A 21,849-nucleotide genomic window follows, 5' to 3' on the forward strand; every position below is an offset into this window, starting at 1 on the left:
ATAGGCCAATATCTGTTATTGCCAAGTTAGTCAACCTAATATACTTGTCAAGATTTAAACCTTAGAAAATGCATAGTGTGTTACATGTGACTCTATGGCATGTACTGAGAAAAAGATGATGACCAGGAGTCCAAGGATCACTCTGGAGAAGCAGAGTGAGCACTCTAGCTTCTCGATGAATGTGATTAGCGCAAGGCAACTCCCTTTTCCCATGCGGGAGTTTAAACATCCCACAGCTGAGATGCAACTAGAGAGCTATCCTCCAAGGAGGAATCCGGCAAGCCGTGCAGCGGCGAAAGGGACTCAATCCAGCAGAAGGGAACCGGACCACTCCGTTACTTCGTGTTGCTTATCTTGCAGCTGTATTTCACTTTAAAGTCCATTCACGGGCCTGCCGTTCGTTGCGTTTCATTCACACACGTACAGCCTTCACTTGTGATATGATGTTGCTACTTTATTCACTTTAATACACACCAGTCTCTCAGGTCACTTGCCAACTCACTGGATCTGTGCGCTTCTTTCTTGTTTGGCGCTTTCCGATTTTTAAGTCAAGGTTAGTACCAGAGGCTTGACCTCGCCTCCCCACCTCCGCCGTTCACCCGCGAGGGTCACTGGCCTCCTTGAAACACAATGCAATCTTCACTTGTGGGATCTGGCCTTCTCCACTTGTCTTTAGCAGGCTGTCAGAGTCAATGACCTCCAATGGGGAAGCCTTGGGGCTTTCGGCCTGCTACTCTTGTACTTTGGGTTGTTGCTCTGCTCCAGTTCTGCTCATTCTTGTGTTCCGCCTTGCTCAGAGTGTGTCTTTACGTGTTGCTTTTTATTCGTGTGAGGAGGGCTAATTGGTATCAGGTGTATGCACTTAGGGTAAAATGCCTGTCCTTGCCTGACCCGATTAAAGTGACATGTCTAGTACGATATGAGAGAGTTAGTCTGGTCACCCTCTTGATCAGCCCAGTGTTTTTGTAAAAAGGGGGTGGGGGAGATGGGACTTTGGAAAATCCTAAAGAATAGGATGGGATAGATGTGGAATATTTTTATCCACACCACTGCGCCACACTGCACCCCTTTGCCAATGGTGAAAGAAAACTCAAAAATGTAGGAAATAACCCTGGGCGCGCTATATCTGAAAGATTGCGCATTGTGCATAAACCACCAAAGAGCTGCACACCCTGCCACATGCACAGGCAAAGTTGGTGTAAAAACAGGAATCACTGCGGTCGTCTGTCATCTGTCACTTGAAACAAGGCCACAGAAGGGCTAAAATCCGAAAAATGCTCTTAAATACAGTTTCCTAATCAATGGCAACCTTCAAAGTGCTGTTTTGGCGCTAAATTCAGTCATCTTCCCGAGTGAATTATTGAAAGGAAAGTGTGCTGAAATCATGTATTATCCAGGCAGTCAGAGGAATCCAGGCCTCACTGATTGACAGCTAAATCAGAAAATTAGCTGTCAACCCTTGTTTAAAAGTGTTTCTATTTCCTGATTAAAATGGCAAAAATCGCCTCTGTTGGTGAAGGGCCAATTCTTTTAAAATGTTTAAATCCTTGATAAACTGTGCTTATATTTTATAAGGGAAATTAAAAAAACTTTAATGTCAAATGGCCCGGTCTCGGACCAATCCACTATGTAATTCTGATCTGATAGCCTGGCCTGGGAAAACTGACATCTCTGCTTGACACTTCCTTGAGAACAGGAAGGCTAATGGCTGTTAATGGTTCCTGCATAATGAAAACAAAGAAAGCCTCAGCCATTTGTCTCCTAGCTGACCCAAGGACAAAGTAAGGCTTGGACACCCACCTTCCTAAAGGAGGGGCCGGATGTGGAGGAGGTTTCTCAGTGAACTTTTCCCTGTGTTTTCTATTTTGCCTCCTTATAAGTGAACTCAATTGCTTTGCTTATCTTTCTGAATTGTATTGTCACCCTTTGGGTGATTGCTGCCCCATATATATCTATATTGAACCTATGTGTGATTGAATATTAAATAAATAAATAAATAAATATTTACCTTTACAAACTAGCCTGATTCCTGGTTCAGTGTGACCTGGGGGGTATTTTGAGAAGGGTGTGATATGAGTGGTATATCATTCAGAATATTGAACTTGTAGACAAAAATAAAATAAGGGTTTCATTTGCGCACTACATACTAGGCGAGACTTGGGTATGTGCCTGATTGAAATCCCTTACATAGATGAACAAAAAAGGGGTGAATACAGCGTCTCACCATCGGCTATCTCACCCCACTCCCTGAAGACCCCCAAAAGCGATGTGTGTGTCCTGGCCACCCGAGTGACAGGTCCCTGAGGACCAGCGGGTGAGATACCCTTTGGTTTCTCACAGTACACACCCCTTTTTGACTGCCCTTTCAATGAGGCCGGGGCAGATAGTACACCATGACCGTTCTGTGTAGCACACACCACATTATTATCATGCGCCACATTATTATCATGTAATAATTGGCAGGCGTAGAGAAGCTGCCTTAGCATTCTTAACCTCTCTAGTTTGGCCCAGAGTTTAATTTGGTCATTCGCATCAGAAGCCAATGCAAAATCAATACAAAGAATATACAGAGGAGGAGTCGACTTTGCTCTCGCCTGCTGGATCAAATAATTCACAATACAGATATTATGGACCGTGGACAAACCCCTCCGAAAACCAGTCTAATAGGAATTTAGGACTTGGTTATCCATGATCCATTCATTTATGTGTTGTAGTAGGCAGCTGCAAAAACTTGACTAGACATGTCCAGCAGCGAGAGCCGTCTATAGTTTTGGGCACCTCCTTATTTCCCCTCTTAAACACAGGTATAAGATACAACTGTTTTCATGATCCGGGAACACTGCTGGTTATTACCACCTGATTAAACAGTGATGACAAAACATAAGCCCATAGCTCTGGATTGGCCTGCATAACCATGTTTAATAACCTGTTGGGATACGCAGCATTGAATTTAAAGTTCAATGGGCCATCGTTTGTTAGTTTACTTGGGACTGTTTCCTTGAACCTGTCCCCCAAGTAAGACTCCCATTTAGTACTTGCTATACAACAGGTCAAGGCATTTGTAGAATGCTCCTGTCTACTCTTAAAATTCCCTGTGCTGAATCCAGTGGAGTCATCACTGATTCCCTGGCGGTGTCCTCCTCCCATGTGGCCCGGGGACAGCACCCGCTACCTGATTCTGATCCTGGGGATGGCTATATGAGGGAGGACCATGTGGGGGGGAGACTACTACCGGGGGTAGGTAATGACTCCATCGGATGAAACGCGGCATTCCCCCTTTTCGCCTGAGGAAGACCATATGATACCCAAGTCCTTAATGGCGTGTTGTCACTTAACAGTTCCACCCTGTAGTAAAAATCAGAAAACCTTTCATCTATATCACTCTAGTCGAGCCCCCATCTATGACTCAAACACTCACAGCTCAAACATAACATATTCTGTTTTTGATGTGTCTTTATGTGAGACTTTGAACAACATTCAAGAAATCCAGTAACATCTATGGACTTCTACTCCCATAAAACCTCAGTTACTGAGACGAGGAAGAGGAGTAAGGAGTTTATGCAAACCAAGAGAAGCCTGAAGCCTAATGTGCAGGCTAGTTGTTTTACTGGTCCTAAAGTGTGCAGAACATTTAAAAATGGCAGAGGCAGTGTGGTGGAGAACCGTGCAGGAGAAAGCAGTGCGATTGAAGACGTGCATATCTATGCAGAGGCTTGCAAACACGAGACCCACATATCGCCATGCCGAGAAGGGAGGAGAGATGCAGCAGGGACAGCTGACGGACCGTGGAAGCACTGGGGGCAGCCACAGAGCTCCTGGAGGTACAGTCGTGCCGAGAGGCAGAATTCTTCGGTCCAGGCCACAGAGGAAGGCCAGCGAATGATCGCAGAGCTGCAGGAAACGCTGGAGAAACATCTGCAGCATGTAATAAGCAGACCCAGTGAGGAAGCTTCTTCGCAGAGGCATGCCAAGAGTGGGAGACGCTTCGAACGACCGGTGAGTCTGCCCAAAGTCGTTGGGACCCCGGGGCATATCGACATGCATGCAACCGAGTGACTGAATGCAATGAGATTGCTACGGACACTATTCAAATGTGGTTTGAATGCAGACAAACCCAATACCAATTCAATACCCAATAAGAAGAATATTTGAATACAGACAAGACAAAGTGTAGCAACAAATCCCAAGCAATTACAGATGCATGAGATGCCAATGTGGGCAAAGCTGAAGCAAGTGTTACCATAGGCAAATATACCGAACACCTCAGGGTATATGCTACTGTGGTACAGTGAAAAGAACAGTAAAAGAAATAAGAAGCCCTGGCACGGGAGTACACCAGGCAGCTGACATTATTATGATTATTATTATTATTTTTATCATTATTAATAAGAAATTATTTTGCGGAGCACGCCCATAGGCCTCAGTGCGCACATATAACAAAAGACAGTAAATACAATACATGAAAGTGAGAAGCCAGTGTCAGGGCAGTGTGGAATCATAGTTATACATAAAGGGAGATCTAGTCTTTAGAATTAAAAAGAAAGGTCTTAATGACCCTTTTAAAATGAGGGAGACCAGATATATTTCTTAATTCAGGTGGGATAGAGTTCCAAAAACTAGGGACATAGGTGTCATAACTGGTGCCCCCAAAGTTGTTTAGTTTGTGTCTGGGCAGGTTTAGTATATTAAGTCAGTTTGAACGGAGAGGACGTGTAGTTGAGGCCTTCTGTAGCCTCTGCAACAGGTAGACAGGCGATTACCCTATAAGACATTTGTGTGTTAAGGATAAGATTTTATGGGCAATGCTGTGGTAGACAGGCAGCCAGTGCAAGGATCTCCTTGCCTGGGAAACATGATATATTCTAGCCAGTTAACGCACCACTCTAGCATCTCCATTTTGAGTCACCTGTAATGTGTTTATGTTGATTTTGGAAGTGCCTGCGAGAAGACTATTGCAATAATCGATTCTTGAATTTATAAGTGCTTTGGCCAGTGTTGATACATTAATCTGTCGAATCAGTGTTGTTGTAGAGGCACTGTTAAGGCATCATGAAGTAGACACAGACAAATGAATCCAAGTTTTCTCTTTGTACTTCTATTAAATGAGAAAGGGGGTTGGAAAAAGGCCTAACTTGCCCTGTACTAAGGTGCGATTCCCCTACCCATAAAGAAGCAAGGATAATCTATGTCATTGTTCTTCCAATAAAAGTGTGTTCATTGGCGGTCGGTAAACAACTAGAATACAAATAGTACTGTGATCTATGCTAGGTTCCATAAAGGTATATTTGCAGTTATCTAGTGTAGATAATGTGTGCATATGTACATTAAACATGCCTCTAAAGATAATAGATGTTCCGCCGCCTCTAGCCTGCGGACAATTAGTCCTAAAAATTCTATGCCTTGATGGAATGGCCAGAAGGGCAGCATCATTTGTGGTGTCAGTGAGGCAAGTTTTGGTCAAACAGGTGATGTCCAGGTCTTAGCTCACAATCATATCTGCCACCCCTGTGGCGTGCTTGACAAGAGAATGAGTGTTTTAATAAAGCTATGTTTAATCTGTCATTAATAGCTGGGTCAGGAATGGGAGCTGTTTTGTTAATTTCAAGAATAGGATCATTTAAAAGGTGTGTAATGCTCAAAGGGACATGCTCCTGAGTTTCATTATCAGCGCTGTCTCCATCCTGCCTAAGTGGAGGGGTAGGTAATGTAATTTGATAATTAGTTTGATAAGATTCAGACTTGCTAGGCTATGACAAATCAGCTACTAGAGTCTGTGTAGTACTATTATTTTCTGTTTCAACGCAAGTAATGTCGTTGGTGTTATAAGCAGGGTTGCTTGAATTGCTTGGTCTCAGTAAAGGTGCATGATGCGCCGTATGCTGTTCCATTCCAGGATTCCGTTATGGCGTGTATGTGTATAATACATCTTAGCGTCAGAGGAATCCATACCCAGGTGACTCCTGGTGACCTTGATGGCTTCTAATGGATGCATATTGCTATCAGTAAAGTAATCACAATATATTACTGTTCAAACATAACTTTACAGGAAATACTTTAATGGAAGGGGCTGCCCTCCAGCATGGATGCCACAGACTTGCACAGGCCAGCTTGTTACTGTGGGAAGATACCTGGCAGGGGAGTATACCAGGGATCTGAGAAGCCCATGAAAGAAGTCCTGGCAGGCAAGTATACTAGGCACCTGAAGTTGTATAAAGATTCTGACATTGTAGGAAGCTACCTGGATACAAGGGGATCGGAAAAACCCATTGGAGGATTCCTGGCAAGAGAGTATACCAGGCAATCTGCAAAAGTTAAAAGAAGAGCTAAAGAAAGACTGTCATAGAATGTATTGTTTGAACAAGAACTTCGTGAGTCCAATTCAAATACACAAAGGAACTGTTGGATAAAGATATACGTTTGACACAAAGGAACTGTTGAAATCCTCCCTAAAAATCAAAGGGAAGGGGAACACCTTCTGGATTAAGGGTTTCTCCTTGGAAAACACTTTCTTTTGGAGTTATCCATATCATTTTGATTGTGAACACTTTTTGCTAACATCAAGTTAAAGAGCTAGAGAGGCATTTTTCCAACCCATTTCTGTTTAATATAATGTCTAACTTTGAGAATACCATAACTTTGTGTCCGCCTCTCATTGCTGACCCCTCAGATACCCCACAGCATCTTGCGGTCATTCTTCCTAATGACCGCATATAGTTTTTTGCCAAACTTTATTTGTGACTTACCTATGATGACACTTTGCCCAGTTACTATAGCAATTCTTTAACAGCTTTATCTCCCTGCATGTTACCCGTGGCTTGGTCATCAAGCACTTTACTTTCCTTACTGCTTGACGAAGACGTTTCTTTTCCTCTTTGACTATTCTGTCATAGGGGTGCACATGATTCTTGTCTTGCCTAATTGTTTGAAAATTCCCAATGGTCATCCCTTCTCAGTGTAATCTAACTGTATTTGCTGTTGATAACTGGCCAATAATAATAAGATAAGATGGCTATTTTTAACAACATAATGCTGTACTAATATGGTTTATATAAGACAATGCCAGTTATAACAGTACTTGTGTAGGTGCACATAAGGAATTCAATGGAACAGCAATATGCTACATCCCAATATGTGCAGCTAATCGTGGTATTTTGTTCAATAGATCCCAGACAAAGACATTACTTTCACACTACTGTGCACATTTAAATTCTGATCTTGCACACAATCATAGCTTCCAGCTTTGTAGCTAGCAGCATGGTGACTGCTTTTTTCTCACTTGACTCACACACGAGGGTAATTAATTATTTTCTTAATTTGGAAGGTTCTATGTTCATTCATCCCCAGGTTTTCTTTTGCAGCTTTTTTTGGCGAAAATGTTTTGCTGAAAAAAATCATTGATTTATTTATTTTTATTTGGGGGTGTCCTCCCCATTGCTCCCTCCCCTATTATTATTTCCCTATACACCACACCACCCCACCCCTTATATGCCCCCCATATTGTTCGATGATGTTTTTCAGCAAATTATTTCTGCAAAAAATGCAACGAAAAAAAACAGGCGATGAATGAACATCGTACCATTTGGAATTCTGTATCTAGAGGCTGTATAGCCTGCAGAAATTCTCCTGTCGATGTGTTTTAACATTTCACACTATGCATACAGCAACTAACCATTCTGCTCCTTTAAAACACTAATCTCAGGCTCCCACTGTGCCATCAATGTACAGTTCAAAATGAACACAGACAGTTCTCAGTCTCACTGCGCTGAACAGTGCAATAGTGACAGGTGTTCCAAGTAATTCAAAGAAGGAGGGATTTCTCATGAGTCCAATGAGTTTAATAACGAAGTAGCCTGACACGTGTTTTGAGTCATCACCGACTCTTCATCTGAGGCTAAACATAATGCGCAACATAATGATGAACAAAAATTGTACAGCACAACAAAAACAGTTTGAATGAAAGTCGTCCATTGTGAAAAAATCAATAAAAAATTGATAAGGACATTAGTAAGGACATTCAACCAAAAGGGCAAACACAAGTGCAGGTAGGCCAAAAAGAACAGCAGTTACAGCATATATATTAAGATAAAATCAAATAGCAACAAACGAAAATAATAAAAAATAATAGATAAATAAGTTTGGCACAGTACCATATTAGGAGGGGATTGAATTGAATGGAGAATCCATAGGTTACGGGATGCATGTAAGAAACACGGGTAAAGAAACAAACAAGTTGCAAGGAGTTAGTTATAATGCATCCACGGAACAGCTATAGCAGCGAGGTCAAAGAGGCAAAAGCCGCCAAAAAAACCAAAATTGGAATCATAAATAAAAGGTACCTGAAACTTTCAAGAGCTAGCCTAACCAATTAAGTATATCGTGGCCAGTGCCAGATGCGCTCTCTAAAAAGGAAGAGAGAAGAAAAGATTTTTATTTTATATGAAGTGTTTAAAAACGCTGTTCAAGCACAAATGTGAAATTAAGGAAGAACAAGAGAGTGTGAGATGAAATGACAAATCGTACCTCACTGCTTCACAATTGCGGAACTCTGTAAGGGAAAAGAAATTCCCTCAGCATCACTTAAACATGGACAAATTAACGTAACAACTGTGATTGCTAAAATGCAGCTACCCGGAGTGCCAGAGGAAACCCAAAACGCAAAAGTATGGTGTGTGTGCGCAAATAAGAATGGGCAAAAGCTAAAAAGTGACTTTCTCTAAACTTAATTGAGACGTGCTGATGCACTAATTAGAAGTATCATAGCGGCCAGGGGGCCATGAAAAACCGTCTTACCTGTGCAATGCTGCTGAACTGAATGAAATGAAAGTGAGCCCAGACCATAGAGATAGAAACAGGACTATTTGATTACACAAGGTATTTTAGAACATAGCCGATTAGGTCAGGAAAGAAAACCGCCATATTGGAATGATGGAAATGAAATGAATACCTCAGGAGTGAATTTGCCCCAAAAAGTAAGGAGCTTACCAAACGCTGCAAAAAGGCAGAGATTACCCTGTTCTGAATTTAAAAATTAGCAGGGCTGGAATTCCACAAAAATGTATATAAAGTGCGGTGCACAGCAAAAAATGTACTAATTGCAAAAAATGGAGCCCCGGAGGGCGCCAAGATAAATATATACTAGTAAGGCCTGAGAACGAAAAGGAAATTTGCGCCTCGTGCACCAATTGCTGTTGAGCTGAATAACCAAAAGGAAAAACGGGTTCATATAGATGAAGGGGATTAAACCGCAGAGAATTGCGACTACTAGAGCATGCTAGTAGGAACCGCATTGGGGAGAGATGTTAAATAAATTGTGCATCTGCCATCTTTGAATGTGCTGCTATAGAAAAATGTGAGGTAACGGGACTGCAAACATGTACAGTTCAATAAGGCAGCCCTGTCTCCTCATGTACTCGATGCAATGTGGTCTCCCAATATGGCCAGTCTTTTACTGTGCTGTCCCTAGTACAACCCACTAGCAGTTAGCAGTTCTGGCGCCATTTGCCCCGTAAATAGATGCCATTGCGACAGTCTCTTTTTTTTTTACCATCTGTGAAGACATCTTGAAGCAAAACACAGACAACAGATTCAAAGTTCAAAATACAATGTTTATCAAATCAAATGTCAGGAAAGTAGAAGGCCTAACTTGCCCTATGCTAAGGTGGGATTTCCCTACCTGAAAGAAACGAAAGAAAGTCTAAGTCAGTGTTCAACTTAAAAGTCTGTCTGTGTCCAAAATCTATCCTTCCCCTCACAACTAAAGCTAACCAATGTGTAGGGATGTCAATAATAAAAGAAATGGTGTTTAACTTAAAGTATTGAGCTTTGTTACCTCACCAGTTCATTTACAGTGCTTCTCCTTGGTTTGTTTCAAAATGTCTTTGATTTTCACAATTTAGTGCTCAGTGGTCTAGGTCCAGTTATCAGACCACATGGTCCACCCATCACAGGTCGCGCAACCAGGACACCTAGGCGCTTCAGCCACACAGGTTCTTCTGTATCTGCCCCTGTGTACAGAGTCATATTCACTTAGTTCCTCTTTGTCGGCCTCTTGGCTTTATGTGCAGTTTTACACTCTTCTGGCTTCTCCTGGTTAGCCTATTGGCTCTGCCATAACGTGTCACACACCTCTTGCCAGTCTGTGGCCTTGCTGCACTGCATCCACTCATAAAGTTCACATTGTGGTGGTCTTGTTCATGTCCCACCTTTCGAGGGGATTGGGTCCTCTGACGTATTCCATATCTATGACAGTAATCACCACAGCTGTGCTGCTTCGGAAAATCTTTCGGGGTCTGCGTCCTGCGGCGATGACATCGATACGCCTCCCTCGAGGACCTGCTCCGACGGCCGACGTCACTGGATGTTATAAGTAGGACACACGATGCCCGTAGCCTCAGTTCCGTTTTTTCTGCAAACGTGTTCGCTTCAGGAATCTCGGCACGCCTCGACTCTTTGGAGTTTCTGTTGTTCGTTTTGTGAAGTTTCTTCTTCGTGAAGGATGTCTACCTTGTCTTCCACCCCACGTTCGGGATTTAAGATGTGCTGGGACTGTGGGTCCAAGATGTCGGTTACGGACTCGCACGACGCCTGTCTCTGGTGCCTCGGGGGGGACCATGACACGGATGACTGTGTCGACTGCCAGTCGCTCACGTCTAAAGCCTTGCGGGGGCGCAAGAAGAAGTTATCGGTAGGTAAGGTGTCTAAGCCACGGAAGTCGAGGTCTGCGGGGCTTTCGACGGACGATTCGAGAGGCAACTCTCCGCGTCGTCGTCGGAAGTCCAGTGGGTCTCGGTCCTGGAGTCAGTCCCGCCACTCCTCTGCCTCTTCGAGGCACTCCCGGAAACGCCGTCATCGGTCGCCTTCCCCGTCCTCTTCCGAGGACTCCACCCATCGGCGGGTCGCTTACTCTACCAAGCGGGCGACGCCGGAGGAATGGGCTTCCCTCGTGAACAAAATATTGGCTATTCTCGAATCGCAGGGCACCGGTCCGTCCGCGCCTCCGAGTGGGGTTGGTCGTGATTGGTCGAGAGACACCGCTCGCACGCCTTCGGGCTCGGGTGGTCGGCACGGTTCACGGGAGAGGTTCGCTCGGACAAGGGGAATCGTTCTCGTCATGCCCGGTCCAGGTCCCGGTCCTCGACGCGCTCGAGACCATGTGAACCTGTAATGTCTTCGAGGAAGACGTCGACGCCGGTGGCGCCGAGTTCGTCGGCGGACTCTTTCGAGGCCCCGCCTCCGAAGAAGTCATCGGCGCCCAGGCCGTCGAAGGACACGCTCGGGGCTCCAGCCTCGAGGCCTGTGTCGACGCCATCGATGCTGTCGGCGCCGTGTTCGGAGTTGACGCCGATTCACTCTGCCCTCGACACCTTTCAAGGCTGTGTTGACGGGGGTACCCCGAGGCTCGGGGGAAGCCCCTAGAAAGGCTCTGACCAAGGTCAAGCATGACTTTGGTTCACATTCTGTGCCTTCCTACCGCCATCTTGAGTTTATTTCAGAGGTGGATGAGGGCTCTGATGATGGCATGGTTCCTAATACGGTGCCAGACGAGATTCTCTTGGGCCATAGCCAATTTGAGGACCTGAGGCAGTCCCTGCATGATGCTAGTGGGCTGGACACCTCTCCGGAGCTGGAGTTTTGTAGGTCTGAGCCTGGCACTCATGCCGACTCCTCGTACCGGCGCCTTATGTCGAGGGTCACCGAGTACTTGGGATGGTCTGCTCCCCCGGGGGTGTTTCTTCAGGATGACCTTACGGGTATCCTCGACCTTGGTCCGCCAACTGACCCGGTACTGCCGTTTCATATGGCTCTACAGAGGAGGGTGGCGGCTGCTTGGACTGCTCGGGAGAGCACCGCCCAGCCAGTAGCGACCCCTGCTACTTGTCCAAGCACCCAACTCCGGAGAGTTTGGTGGTGCAGGCAGCTACGGCCCCGGCAAAGCAGGCGTTGTATCCTACCATCCCTCCTGATAGGGACGACAAGCGTTTTGATGGCTGGGCGAAGAAAGTGTTTTCTTCAGGGGGTATGGCGCTTCAGGCGGCCAACTCCGTATGGACCTTGTCACGTTTCACGCACACTCTGTGGAACTGTGTTTCCTTAGCGGCTGAACATATTCCCGAAGGGGGCGAACGGGATGGTTTCCTTGCCATGGTTCAGGATGGCAAGGATGCCATGTGTGAGGCCGTTCAGTCTGGTTTGGACATGGCAGATTGTGTCAGCCGGTCCATGGCGGCGAGCACCGTGATACGCAGGTTTGCGTGTTTGCGGAAGTCGAGGTTTGCTCCTGATGTGCAGGCCCGGCTCCTCAACATGCCCTTTGACGGTGAACATCTTTTTGGCAGCAAGGCTGACGAGATCCTTGAGAGGTTGCACACCTCAAAAGCTGCAGCAAAGTCGTTTGGAGCTGCAGTTCGACAACCTCCACCTTTTCGGGGGACAGCAATGGAGGGGAGGTTCCTTTCGTTATTACTCATCCTTTGGTAAAGCGAGAGGAGCTGCCAGTCAAAGGGGCCACCCTAGGAGTGCCAGAGGTGGAAAACAAGGTACTTGAGGTGCCAAGGCCGCTGGGGCAGTTGCCTCTTTGCCCTCAGGCAACGCCGCAGCCACTTCAGCTCAGTCATGAGGCCATGTCCCATGGTTCACCGGTTGGGGGAAGGCTGGCGCAGCATCTTGCAGAGTGGCGCGCCATTACTTCAGATGTGTGGGTTCTGGAGATCATAACCCATGGCTACTGTCTTCCTTTCCGGCAGAGGCCTCAAGACAATCCTCCGGGGAATCCCTCTTTGAAGAGTCTGGATCCGCTCCTTGCGCCGGAAAGTCAATCCCTGCTGGAGAAAGGCGCCATAGAACTGGTGCCTGTAGCGGAGAGGAACAAGGGATGGTATTCCCCTTATTTTTTGATTTCCAAGAAAGACGGGGGATTGAGACCCATCATGGACTTGCGCGGTTTGAACAAACTCCTCAGGAAGGACAAGTTCAAGATGGTTACTCTCTCTCAAGTCCTCCAGGCCCTTCAACTTCAGGACTGGTTGGTGTCTCTCGACCTCAAGGACGCTTATTTTCATGTGGCAATACATCCGAAGCACAAGAAGTACCTGAGGTTCGCGGTTGGCGACTCACACTTTCAATTTCGGGTCCTGCCGTTCGGATTGACCTCCGCCTGAGGGTCTTCACCAAGCTCATGGTAGTGGTGGCAGCGCACCTCAGGAAAGGGGGGATTCACCTCTACCCCTACCTGGACGATTGGTTGATCAGGGCACGCTCTCCCGAGCAAGTCCTGGATCATCTGTCGGTCACCTGCCACTCCCTCCACAAGCTGGGCTTCTCCCTCAACTTAAAGAAGTCCCATTTGACAGAAACTCAGAGGCTCCAGTACATCGGAGCTGTGCTCGACACGTCCCTGGGGCAGTGTTTTCCTCCCCAGGTGAGGGCTCATCACATTCAGCAGATGGTGCACAAGTTTCAGCTTGCCCAGATTCTCCCAGCGTTCGAGTTCTTGAGATTGCTCAGCCTCATGGCATCCTGCATCTTCTGGTGCCAGAGGCCAGGTTGCGGATGAGATCTTTGCAATGGGCACTCAAGCTCCAGTGGTCTCAGTCCTCCGGCAGGATGTCAGACCCTGTTCAGGTGCCGTCCTCGGTCGTCCAGGACCTTCTGTGGTGGGGCATCGAAGACAATCGGATGAAGGGGGCTCCATTTTGGCTACCCTGGCCGGAGGTGACGATGGTGTCGGATGCATCCCTCACGGGATGGGGAGCTCATGCCAACGAGTTGATAGTCAGCGGTCGTTGGTCTCCGTCGGAGTCCAGACTCCATATCAATCTGTTGGAGCTGAGGGCCGTCAGGCTAGCCCTGAAGGCTTTTCTGCCGACTGTGCGAGGGAAGAATGTCCTGATCCTGACGGACAACACGGTGGCCATGCACTACCTCAACAAAAAGGGGGGGCAGGGTCACTTCCTCTGTGCAGGGAGGCGATGCAGCTCTGGTTCTGGGCAATCCAGCAGGAAGTTTCGATCTCGGCAGTTCATCTGGCCAGAGACAAAAACAAGACGGCGGACGCTCTGAGCAGGCAGAGCGCGATCTCTCACGAGTGGGAGTTGGCTCAGGAGATTCTCCGGGAGATCTTCGCTCTTTGGGGGACACCTCAGGTGGATCTCTTCGCCTCCAGTGTCAACCGGAAGTGCGAGAGGTTCTGCTCATGGGAATTTCCTCCGAAAGGAGCCTTAGGAGACACGTTCGTGGTGGAGTGGTCATTCCCAATGCTGTATGCGTTTCCTCCAGTCCCCGTCATCCCGCAAGTACTGCAGAGGTTACGGAGGTTCGGTTCCCAGATGATCCACATTGCTCTGGCGTGGGCCCGGAGGACGTGGTACCCGGACCTTCTCGACTTGTCCATCTGCCCTCCACGTCGTCTTCCCTACCAAGACGATCTGCTCTCATGGGAGGGGGTCAGGTTCTCCATCCAGAGGTCAGATCCCTCAACCTTCACGCTTGGTTTCTGAAAGGTTGAGGTATAAGGATTGGGACCTCCCTGAAGACGTGATGGAGGTGTTGCTCTCGGCCAGACGGCCAGCAACAAAGTCCCTGTACCGTTGCCGTTGGCGTAAGTTCTGCGACTGGTGCAGGGTTAAGAATGTGGATCCTTTTTCATGTGACATTCCTGTAGTTCTCTTTTTTGCTTTCTTTGGCCCACAGGGGCCTGCAAGTGGGTACCGTTAAAGATTACCTGGCGGCGCTGTCCATATTTAAGCGCTGGTCTGAAGAGTGTTCCTATTTTAAAATTCCTTTAATTTCTCAGTTTCTGAAAGGGCTCACTAATGTGTTCCCTCCGTCACCTTTCCAGGTGCCCGGTTGGGATTTGAACCTTGTTCTCAAGTTTCTGATGGGTGCTCCGTTTGAGCCTTTGCATTCATGCCCTTTGAGACTGTTAACTCTTAAAACTGTATTTTTGGTTGCGGTCACTTCCGCTCGCAGAGTGAGTGAGTTACAGGCACTTTCAGTTAAGCCACCCTTCACTGTGTTTCATAAGGACAGGGTTGTCCTTAGAGTTCGTCCTTCCTTTCTTCCGAAGGTGGTGTCGGAATTTAATTTAGGCCAGAAGGTTGTTCTTCCGGCGTTTTATCCTCCTCCACATCCTGGTAAGGAAGAGGAGAGGCTCCATAGGCTTAATCCTAGGTGAGCGTTAAGCTTTTATATTTCACGCATGTCCCGGGTCAGAGTGGACGATCAACTCTTCATTGGCTACGCTGGAAAGCGTTTGGGACAAGCTGTGACGAAACAGACTTTGTCTCGCTGGATTATTTTGGCTATCTCTGGGTGTTACCGCTTGGTGGGTAAGGACCCACCGGTCGGCTTATGGGCCCTTTTTACCAGGGGTATGGCTGCCTCTACTGCCCTACAGAGGGGTGTTCCTATTCGTAACATCTGTGATGCAGCCACCTGGGCTTCGGTACATACTTTTGTACGTCACTACTCCCTCGATTCCATCCGGGGGCAGGATCTGGCCTTTGGCAAGGCGGTCCTTTACTCCACAATTTGATTGGGCATTCTAAATTTCTGTTTTCTAAATTCTTTTCCCACCTCCTTGCATTGGTACTGCTTTAGGAGTCTGTCATAGATATGGAATACCTCGGAGGACCCAATCCCCCCGAAGAACAAGTTACTCTCTTACCTGGTAACGTTCTTTCGATGGGATGGTCCGACAACGTATTCCATATCGCTCCTTCCCTGCCTTCCCAGCTAGAGAATTTCTTATGCGATTGCAGCTTACGTTTCTGCAAGGCTTTGTGTGGTCAGACTGGCAGAAGACTGGTGCCACACGTTCTGGGGAAAAAACTGCAACTGGGGCTACGGGCGTTGTGCGTCCTACTTATAACATCCAGTGACGTCGGAGGAGGTCCTCGAGGGCGGTGTATCGACGTCTTTGATGCAGGACGCAGACGCCCGAAGATTTTCCAAAGCAGCACAGCTGTGGTGATTACTGTCATAGATATGGAATACGTCGTCAGACCATCCCATCTAAAGAACGTTACCAGGTAAGAGAGTAACTTGTTCTTCTATGACATTCTTTCACACTTGCGCCCTTTTCCATGGGTTACTTTCAAATGGACAATTTCCCTTTGGCTGTCCTCTGCTATTTGCTTTGCCCATAAAGTGTTATTCAGTTGCGTATTCAGTATGCTTAATTTCAAGTTTCCATTCAGTTCAGTATTCAATATGCTTAATTTCAAGTTTCCATTCAGTTCAGTATTCAATATGCTTAATTTCAAGTTTCCATTCAGTTCAGTACTTTGTTACATCTGTCCAACCGACTAAGAGCACCACGGCTTCTGAGTGGCTTTCTCTGACACTCACGAGTCCCCTGTGTTCCTTCCCGGGGCTCCTACTGTTTCCTTCTGCTTCTCAGGTAGGCGGGCCAGATTTTACAATCCCTGCTCACACGCCGGGTGTAGTCTTGCACATGGCGGCAACTCTGCAGCCTCTGCACGGATGCCGACGGCGTCCTCTCTTCTGTCCTGCTCGCTTGCAGCTTCTGCTCCTCGTTCTTGCACAGAGGCTCCCACACCTGTGGCAGCCTAACGGCCCAACTGGTCTTTGGCTCCACAGGTCCTCTGGGCCATCGGCCGGCATCCTGTCTGCTTCTCAGGTCCCACCACGGCTGCCTCCTCATGGAATGAGTCCCCTGCTGGTCTCTCCCACTCAAGCGTCCATGTTGCTCGCCCTGCTGTTCTCTGGCTCTCTTTATACACCTGCAACCACTTGACAGGTTGGGCTTGCCTGACCATAATTAAAGGAACATGCCTGATCCTCACAATATTCTGCAGGCATCTCTCTAGTTAAAGTACTAAGGTTGTGAAATGGGGTTTCAGTGTTCATTACTCTGTCACCTCGGCCTCGTCCCAGTACTGTCAGAGATAAAGTGTGGAGACATGAGGTGAGCTGATTTGCAATATCCTATAAAGGCTGGGCGAGGGGTAGGTTGGTGTTCAATAGGAGAAGGGGGATACCCTGCTTCTCCTGTTTTATCTGTAACCCCTCTTTGCTTTACCCTCTTTTTGGTGCTTCTATAGTGGTAACATCTTTGGGCATTTTCCGGGTCAGTGGGATAGGGATGGCAATACCCCATAACTACCTCTGGGATATAGGGTTCTCCCTGTAAGGGAAATGCAGAATACTGCATTTAACTTGAGGACATCTCACTCCCAATCCCCAAGGATCCAAGAGCGATGGCCTTTCCCTGGCCACCTCAGAAGAGGACCCTGGGGGAGTAGATGTGAGGAAACCCTCACGTTTCTCACACATCCTTCTCTGCTCCAGTTAGCCAGTGGCAGCATCCAGATGCATTGCCACATAGGTCAACGCCTTACACCAGTAAGTGTATTTCTGGTCGATCACTTGTAGCTCGTTTTCACACTATTTAAAGAGTGCACCTTCAGCATTGCCCACAACACTGACTCCAGTTTCTCCTGGATTTTGTTCATAGAATCCATCCCTGGCGATGCTATACTCCTTCAAAGGGGCCTGTTGACTTTCCTCACCAATTAGCAGGTGAGTTTGTTTTTTTGACCATGGTGTTCCCTTAAATTGTTTGCTAAATTTCATAACAAGCAGATTTTTACTCCTTAACATATGTTTGTTTCACAATATGACAGCCAAATTATGTGGCCAGCGGCATGAAGCTTGTGAATTATTCAGAATCAAACTAATATGTGCTGCTCATCAGTATTATTTGGCCGCTAAGTGCCGGTTTTAGATAAGACTTAAAATGTTGGTCTTGCCTATATACAGAACTGCACAACAATTAACACAGTTTACAGTCCTTCTCCTAACCTCAGTCACTGTTTTTGTAGGTACCCTGCACCATGACAATGAATCATAGCCCCTGAAGAAAATCCCCCACTTAACAAATGGGATTGAAAGATGTAGGGCTTCTACAGAGGTTCCAAATTTGACATTAACAGAATTGACAAGAATTCATTGGAGCTAAGGATTATTATCAAAACGTCTTCGAACTATATAAATGTTTATAGTGTATTGAATGGTGCTATAAGTGATTTTTGAATAAATGCTCTTTATATGTTTGATTTGCACAACGGGATTGCACTCCTTTATATAGGTACCTGATGTAGTCAGTGTAACAATTATCAGTCTTATTTGTTTTGTCCTTCTACAATAAGTTTTTAATATTTTTGCAATAAATAATATATATACTTTTTGAGGTGTTCATCTAAATACAGGACGTAGTGTAATAGGCCATTTTTTTCCCCTTGACACTTTGAGAATGAGACGTTTTCTGTGACTGATGATGGATGGGCTGTCCAGTGTCATTATAGATAGTTGTTGGAAGTAACAATTAAAAGGCTAAGCTTACAGAATTTTCAAATGTGCATTAGTTACAAGTCTGATATAATAGGTTGATGATTCTAAATGTGCTTGTTCATTGTTCTCCTCTAGGTTAGCCTTGTTGTGGTATTACACTGTAGTTCGCCCATTTTTTGCTTTGGATGGAAGCGATAGCCAGGCAACTTTATTGGCAGCAAAGGATATACTTCAGAAAAAAGGAGATTTGTATCCAAATTCGTCTCTATTCATGTTCTTCAAGGGAAGAATACAGCGATTAGAGGTACAGTATGGCATGATTTTATTGGAACCTTTGTAGTTGTTCAAGGATTTAATTTAGTATACCCATTACACAATCTGGTAGAAATGACATTACCTCCTAATCTGCATCGGCGAGGGCTTGCTGGCTGACCCTGTCCTGGTGTAGTTGTGCCATGTGAAGAAAGATATACATTGATTCCTTTCTAGTGTCACTCTTTGGACAACATTTTAAGTTTTACTAAATAATTTGATATGTTGTTTTGTCTTTTTTCTGCTTGCCCAACACAGTCTTTTGCCTTTATTTCCTCTGTAATGTTTAGATAGTTCAGGTTTTGCCACGGAGAGTTTGTTAAAGTATGTTCTTAATATGTCCTTTTTCTCATAAATGATATCTCAAGAACATATTCTGGATCTAGGTCCCAATTACTTGTTACCTAGCAAAAAATAATAGCCAGTATTCTATTGCCCATGTATTTTTCTTTGGTTGATGGGAGATTGTATCAGTACACAGTAAAATACATTATGCAAAAGTGAAAATGGCAGACTATGAAGAGATAATACTTGCGTTTACAGAAATGGACTAAAAAAATGAAGAAATCAAAAATAACCAAACTTTAATAATAGACATATGCAATGTCAGTCAATCAGTCAATAACTATTGGCATAAAATAAGCAGTGCTGCATAGCAATTTGCTTTGCAATTCTATAGGTTTGCTAATTAAATTGACACTAGTTTAGTCGAAGTAGCTACTTAAGTTACCCTTTTCAATGGAAGCACAGCTCACCCTGCATTCCTCTCTTGCCACCCTCTTTTCTCTGTTCACTGCCAGTTCACAGGGGATAATGGAGAGAGAGTGCAACTTTAATCCTCTCCTCGACTCTTAGTGCCAAAGGCCTGTGTGTGAGTGCTAGGCAAGTATTCCTTTTTCCTTTTTCAAATAATTGCAAACCAGAGGTAATCAGAATTATACTTTTATCAAGCTAACTATAGCCTATCCCAACACCAGTATGTGTTAAACTTTATTTTTTTTTAATGCCAGTCCTGCAATTCCATACCTAAAAGTTTAAGTTGTTAAATAATGCATAATTACAGTATTACTACTGTAAAACAATGCATTGTCTCCATGCTTTACAGTCAAGTTTAGGTTAGTGTATCTAAATCTTAGTGTCAACTATATTTACTTTTTTGGGGGAAGATGCTTCATATTGACGAGTGAACACTTCTGAAAATGTACATGGACAAATGATTTTGATGGAAAACCTAGTTTGGTAATCTGCTGGTTGTGTACATCTGTGCAACTGGTGCTCAACTCATGAGCTGATCCCATACTCCTTGACATTCTTTCTTAGCACCCTGTTGCTTTATACCAGCTACCTGAAAGTAATATGGCTGCAGACTATGAGATTCCACCTAGTTTGCACAGTTCTCTGTGTTCTGTGCCTCCACTCTGTTTAGTTTCTTTCTTTCCTCTGACATAATACCTGTTCAAAGCTAACTAGATGCTTATGCAAAGTAGTCATCAATAGTTCCATCCAGTCTGCACATCTACAGATCTACTGCAGTACCATTCACTGTAGTTAGTGTGCAGATGGGCTTTTAATCACCATAACCCAAAGCAGGCTCACCACTTAAGAAGCGAGTGCACGTTTGTATGTAAAGTTAGTTTATTGTACAATCGTCCGGGAGGGACTAGATGCTTCTATAGAGTCAAACTAACCGGATTCTCTTCGAACCACACAAGTTGACACATTACACACATTTTAGCAACAGTTAAAACACACCCATATATTTTATTACAAGCTACCTCCCACACATGATTGGTGAAGATCCTCTTTTAGGGTGTGTCTGGGGTAGTTTGTGACATCATCACATAGTTACACATTCACATACACACATAATTTATTACAAGTCTCAGCAGGCCTGAGGTGACCTAACCCAGAACGTAATTGTACATGGTTTGTACAATTACTTCAAACAACTTGAGGAGGAGCAGAATAAACAGATTCCCTCTGAACTGGCGATAACCATCTCACCCACCCCAACTTGCTGGCGTCTTCGGAAAACACTCTAATCTAAATGAATACCAATTCAACACGCATGGCCTCTGGTCACATCATGAGAAAACTAACAAAACCCATAAAGTATTGGTCACTCTCTCCTCAAGCATCACTTCAGCCCAAGTTTATTGCTGGTCAAAAAGAAAATGGTCTTATCCCTCTTAACAATAAATAACAAGCTCTCATGCACTTAAAAGATTATATATTCCTTCCGCAATACTACCAAGCCATAAAATCCCCGGGACGGCTTGTTGGCTGACCATCTGCTTAATGTCGTGGCTAATCAGGAACTCTCCTTGGCCTCCAAAACCCTGCAAAACCAGTTTTTCCCAGACACTCAGAATTCACCTTGCAAAAAACCTTCACTGCAGAGTGTAACCAATTTATGAAAAGAGCCCACTACATGTAGATTTGTAAATTCCCTATGTATGGATGTCAGTGTGCATGCATGTTTAATCACTACTGTGTCTTCTTCACAGTGTTTTTTGTGCCAAGTCCCCTTCCCTGCATTATGAAACTCCTTGTTGCCCTGCTTCTAGGCACTTCATAGCACACCATATCTAGATTGTGTTTATATTTCATTGGCGATTTTGACATTTATCTTGCTGCGCACTTGCAAATCTCAAATGTACCAACTTAAAAACAAAGTTTTTGAATTCCATTCACATTAACTACCCTAGATACATATAAAAATTCCAACATGGCACCAGTTTCGCTGCTTCTCCAGTCACAAAAATGGCACATGCAGCGTGAACCCCTCTTTCTCAGTGAGACCTTTCCTGAGCACCCCAACGTTCCCCTTCTTTATTTACAACTTTAACTAATAAACAAAATTCTTGTTCTTTAAAACCATCTTCTCAGGGAAAAACCTTACAATTATCTCTCACACTGGTCCCAATATGGGCATGCACCTCCGCTGGACAAACTCAACTCGTGCCCCCACCATTTCCGCAATCTATCTGCTGCTCCACACAATCATCCCAACTTGGGGGAGGAAACAAGACAGCTTCAGTCTGAGTACTCGTGATATGAAATGGTAGCTCTAGCTTTGGCCAGGGTCACAGTCATCATGGCAGCTGCTTTCGGTACCTGGGCAGAACAACATTGTAACAGTATTTGATTTGAAAGAAACAAAAGATAATAAGGAAAAAGGCCAAAATTGGCATTAGAATGTTTACAGCTAGGCTCATCCAAGAC

At 45.3% G+C, this 21,849-nt stretch overlaps 1 protein-coding gene across 3 annotated transcripts in view; it reads left to right on the top strand.

Moving 5' to 3' along the window:
* The window catches only part of TTC39C (tetratricopeptide repeat domain 39C), a 986,275-nt gene that overhangs the window by 455,844 nt on the left and 508,582 nt on the right, over window positions 1-21,849 (top strand). For all 3 annotated transcript variants that reach the window (XM_069620912.1, XM_069620911.1, XM_069620913.1), the window contains one exon: window positions 18,448-18,616. In XM_069620912.1, the coding sequence (XP_069477013.1) occupies window positions 18,448-18,616 (169 nt within the window). The remainder of the gene's footprint in view (window positions 1-18,447; window positions 18,617-21,849) is intronic.

Source organism: Ambystoma mexicanum, chromosome 5q, assembly GCF_040938575.1.
Source record: "Ambystoma mexicanum isolate Mex_15411 chromosome 5q, UKY_AmexF1_1, whole genome shotgun sequence".
Lineage (NCBI taxonomy): Eukaryota > Metazoa > Chordata > Amphibia > Caudata > Ambystomatidae > Ambystoma > Ambystoma mexicanum.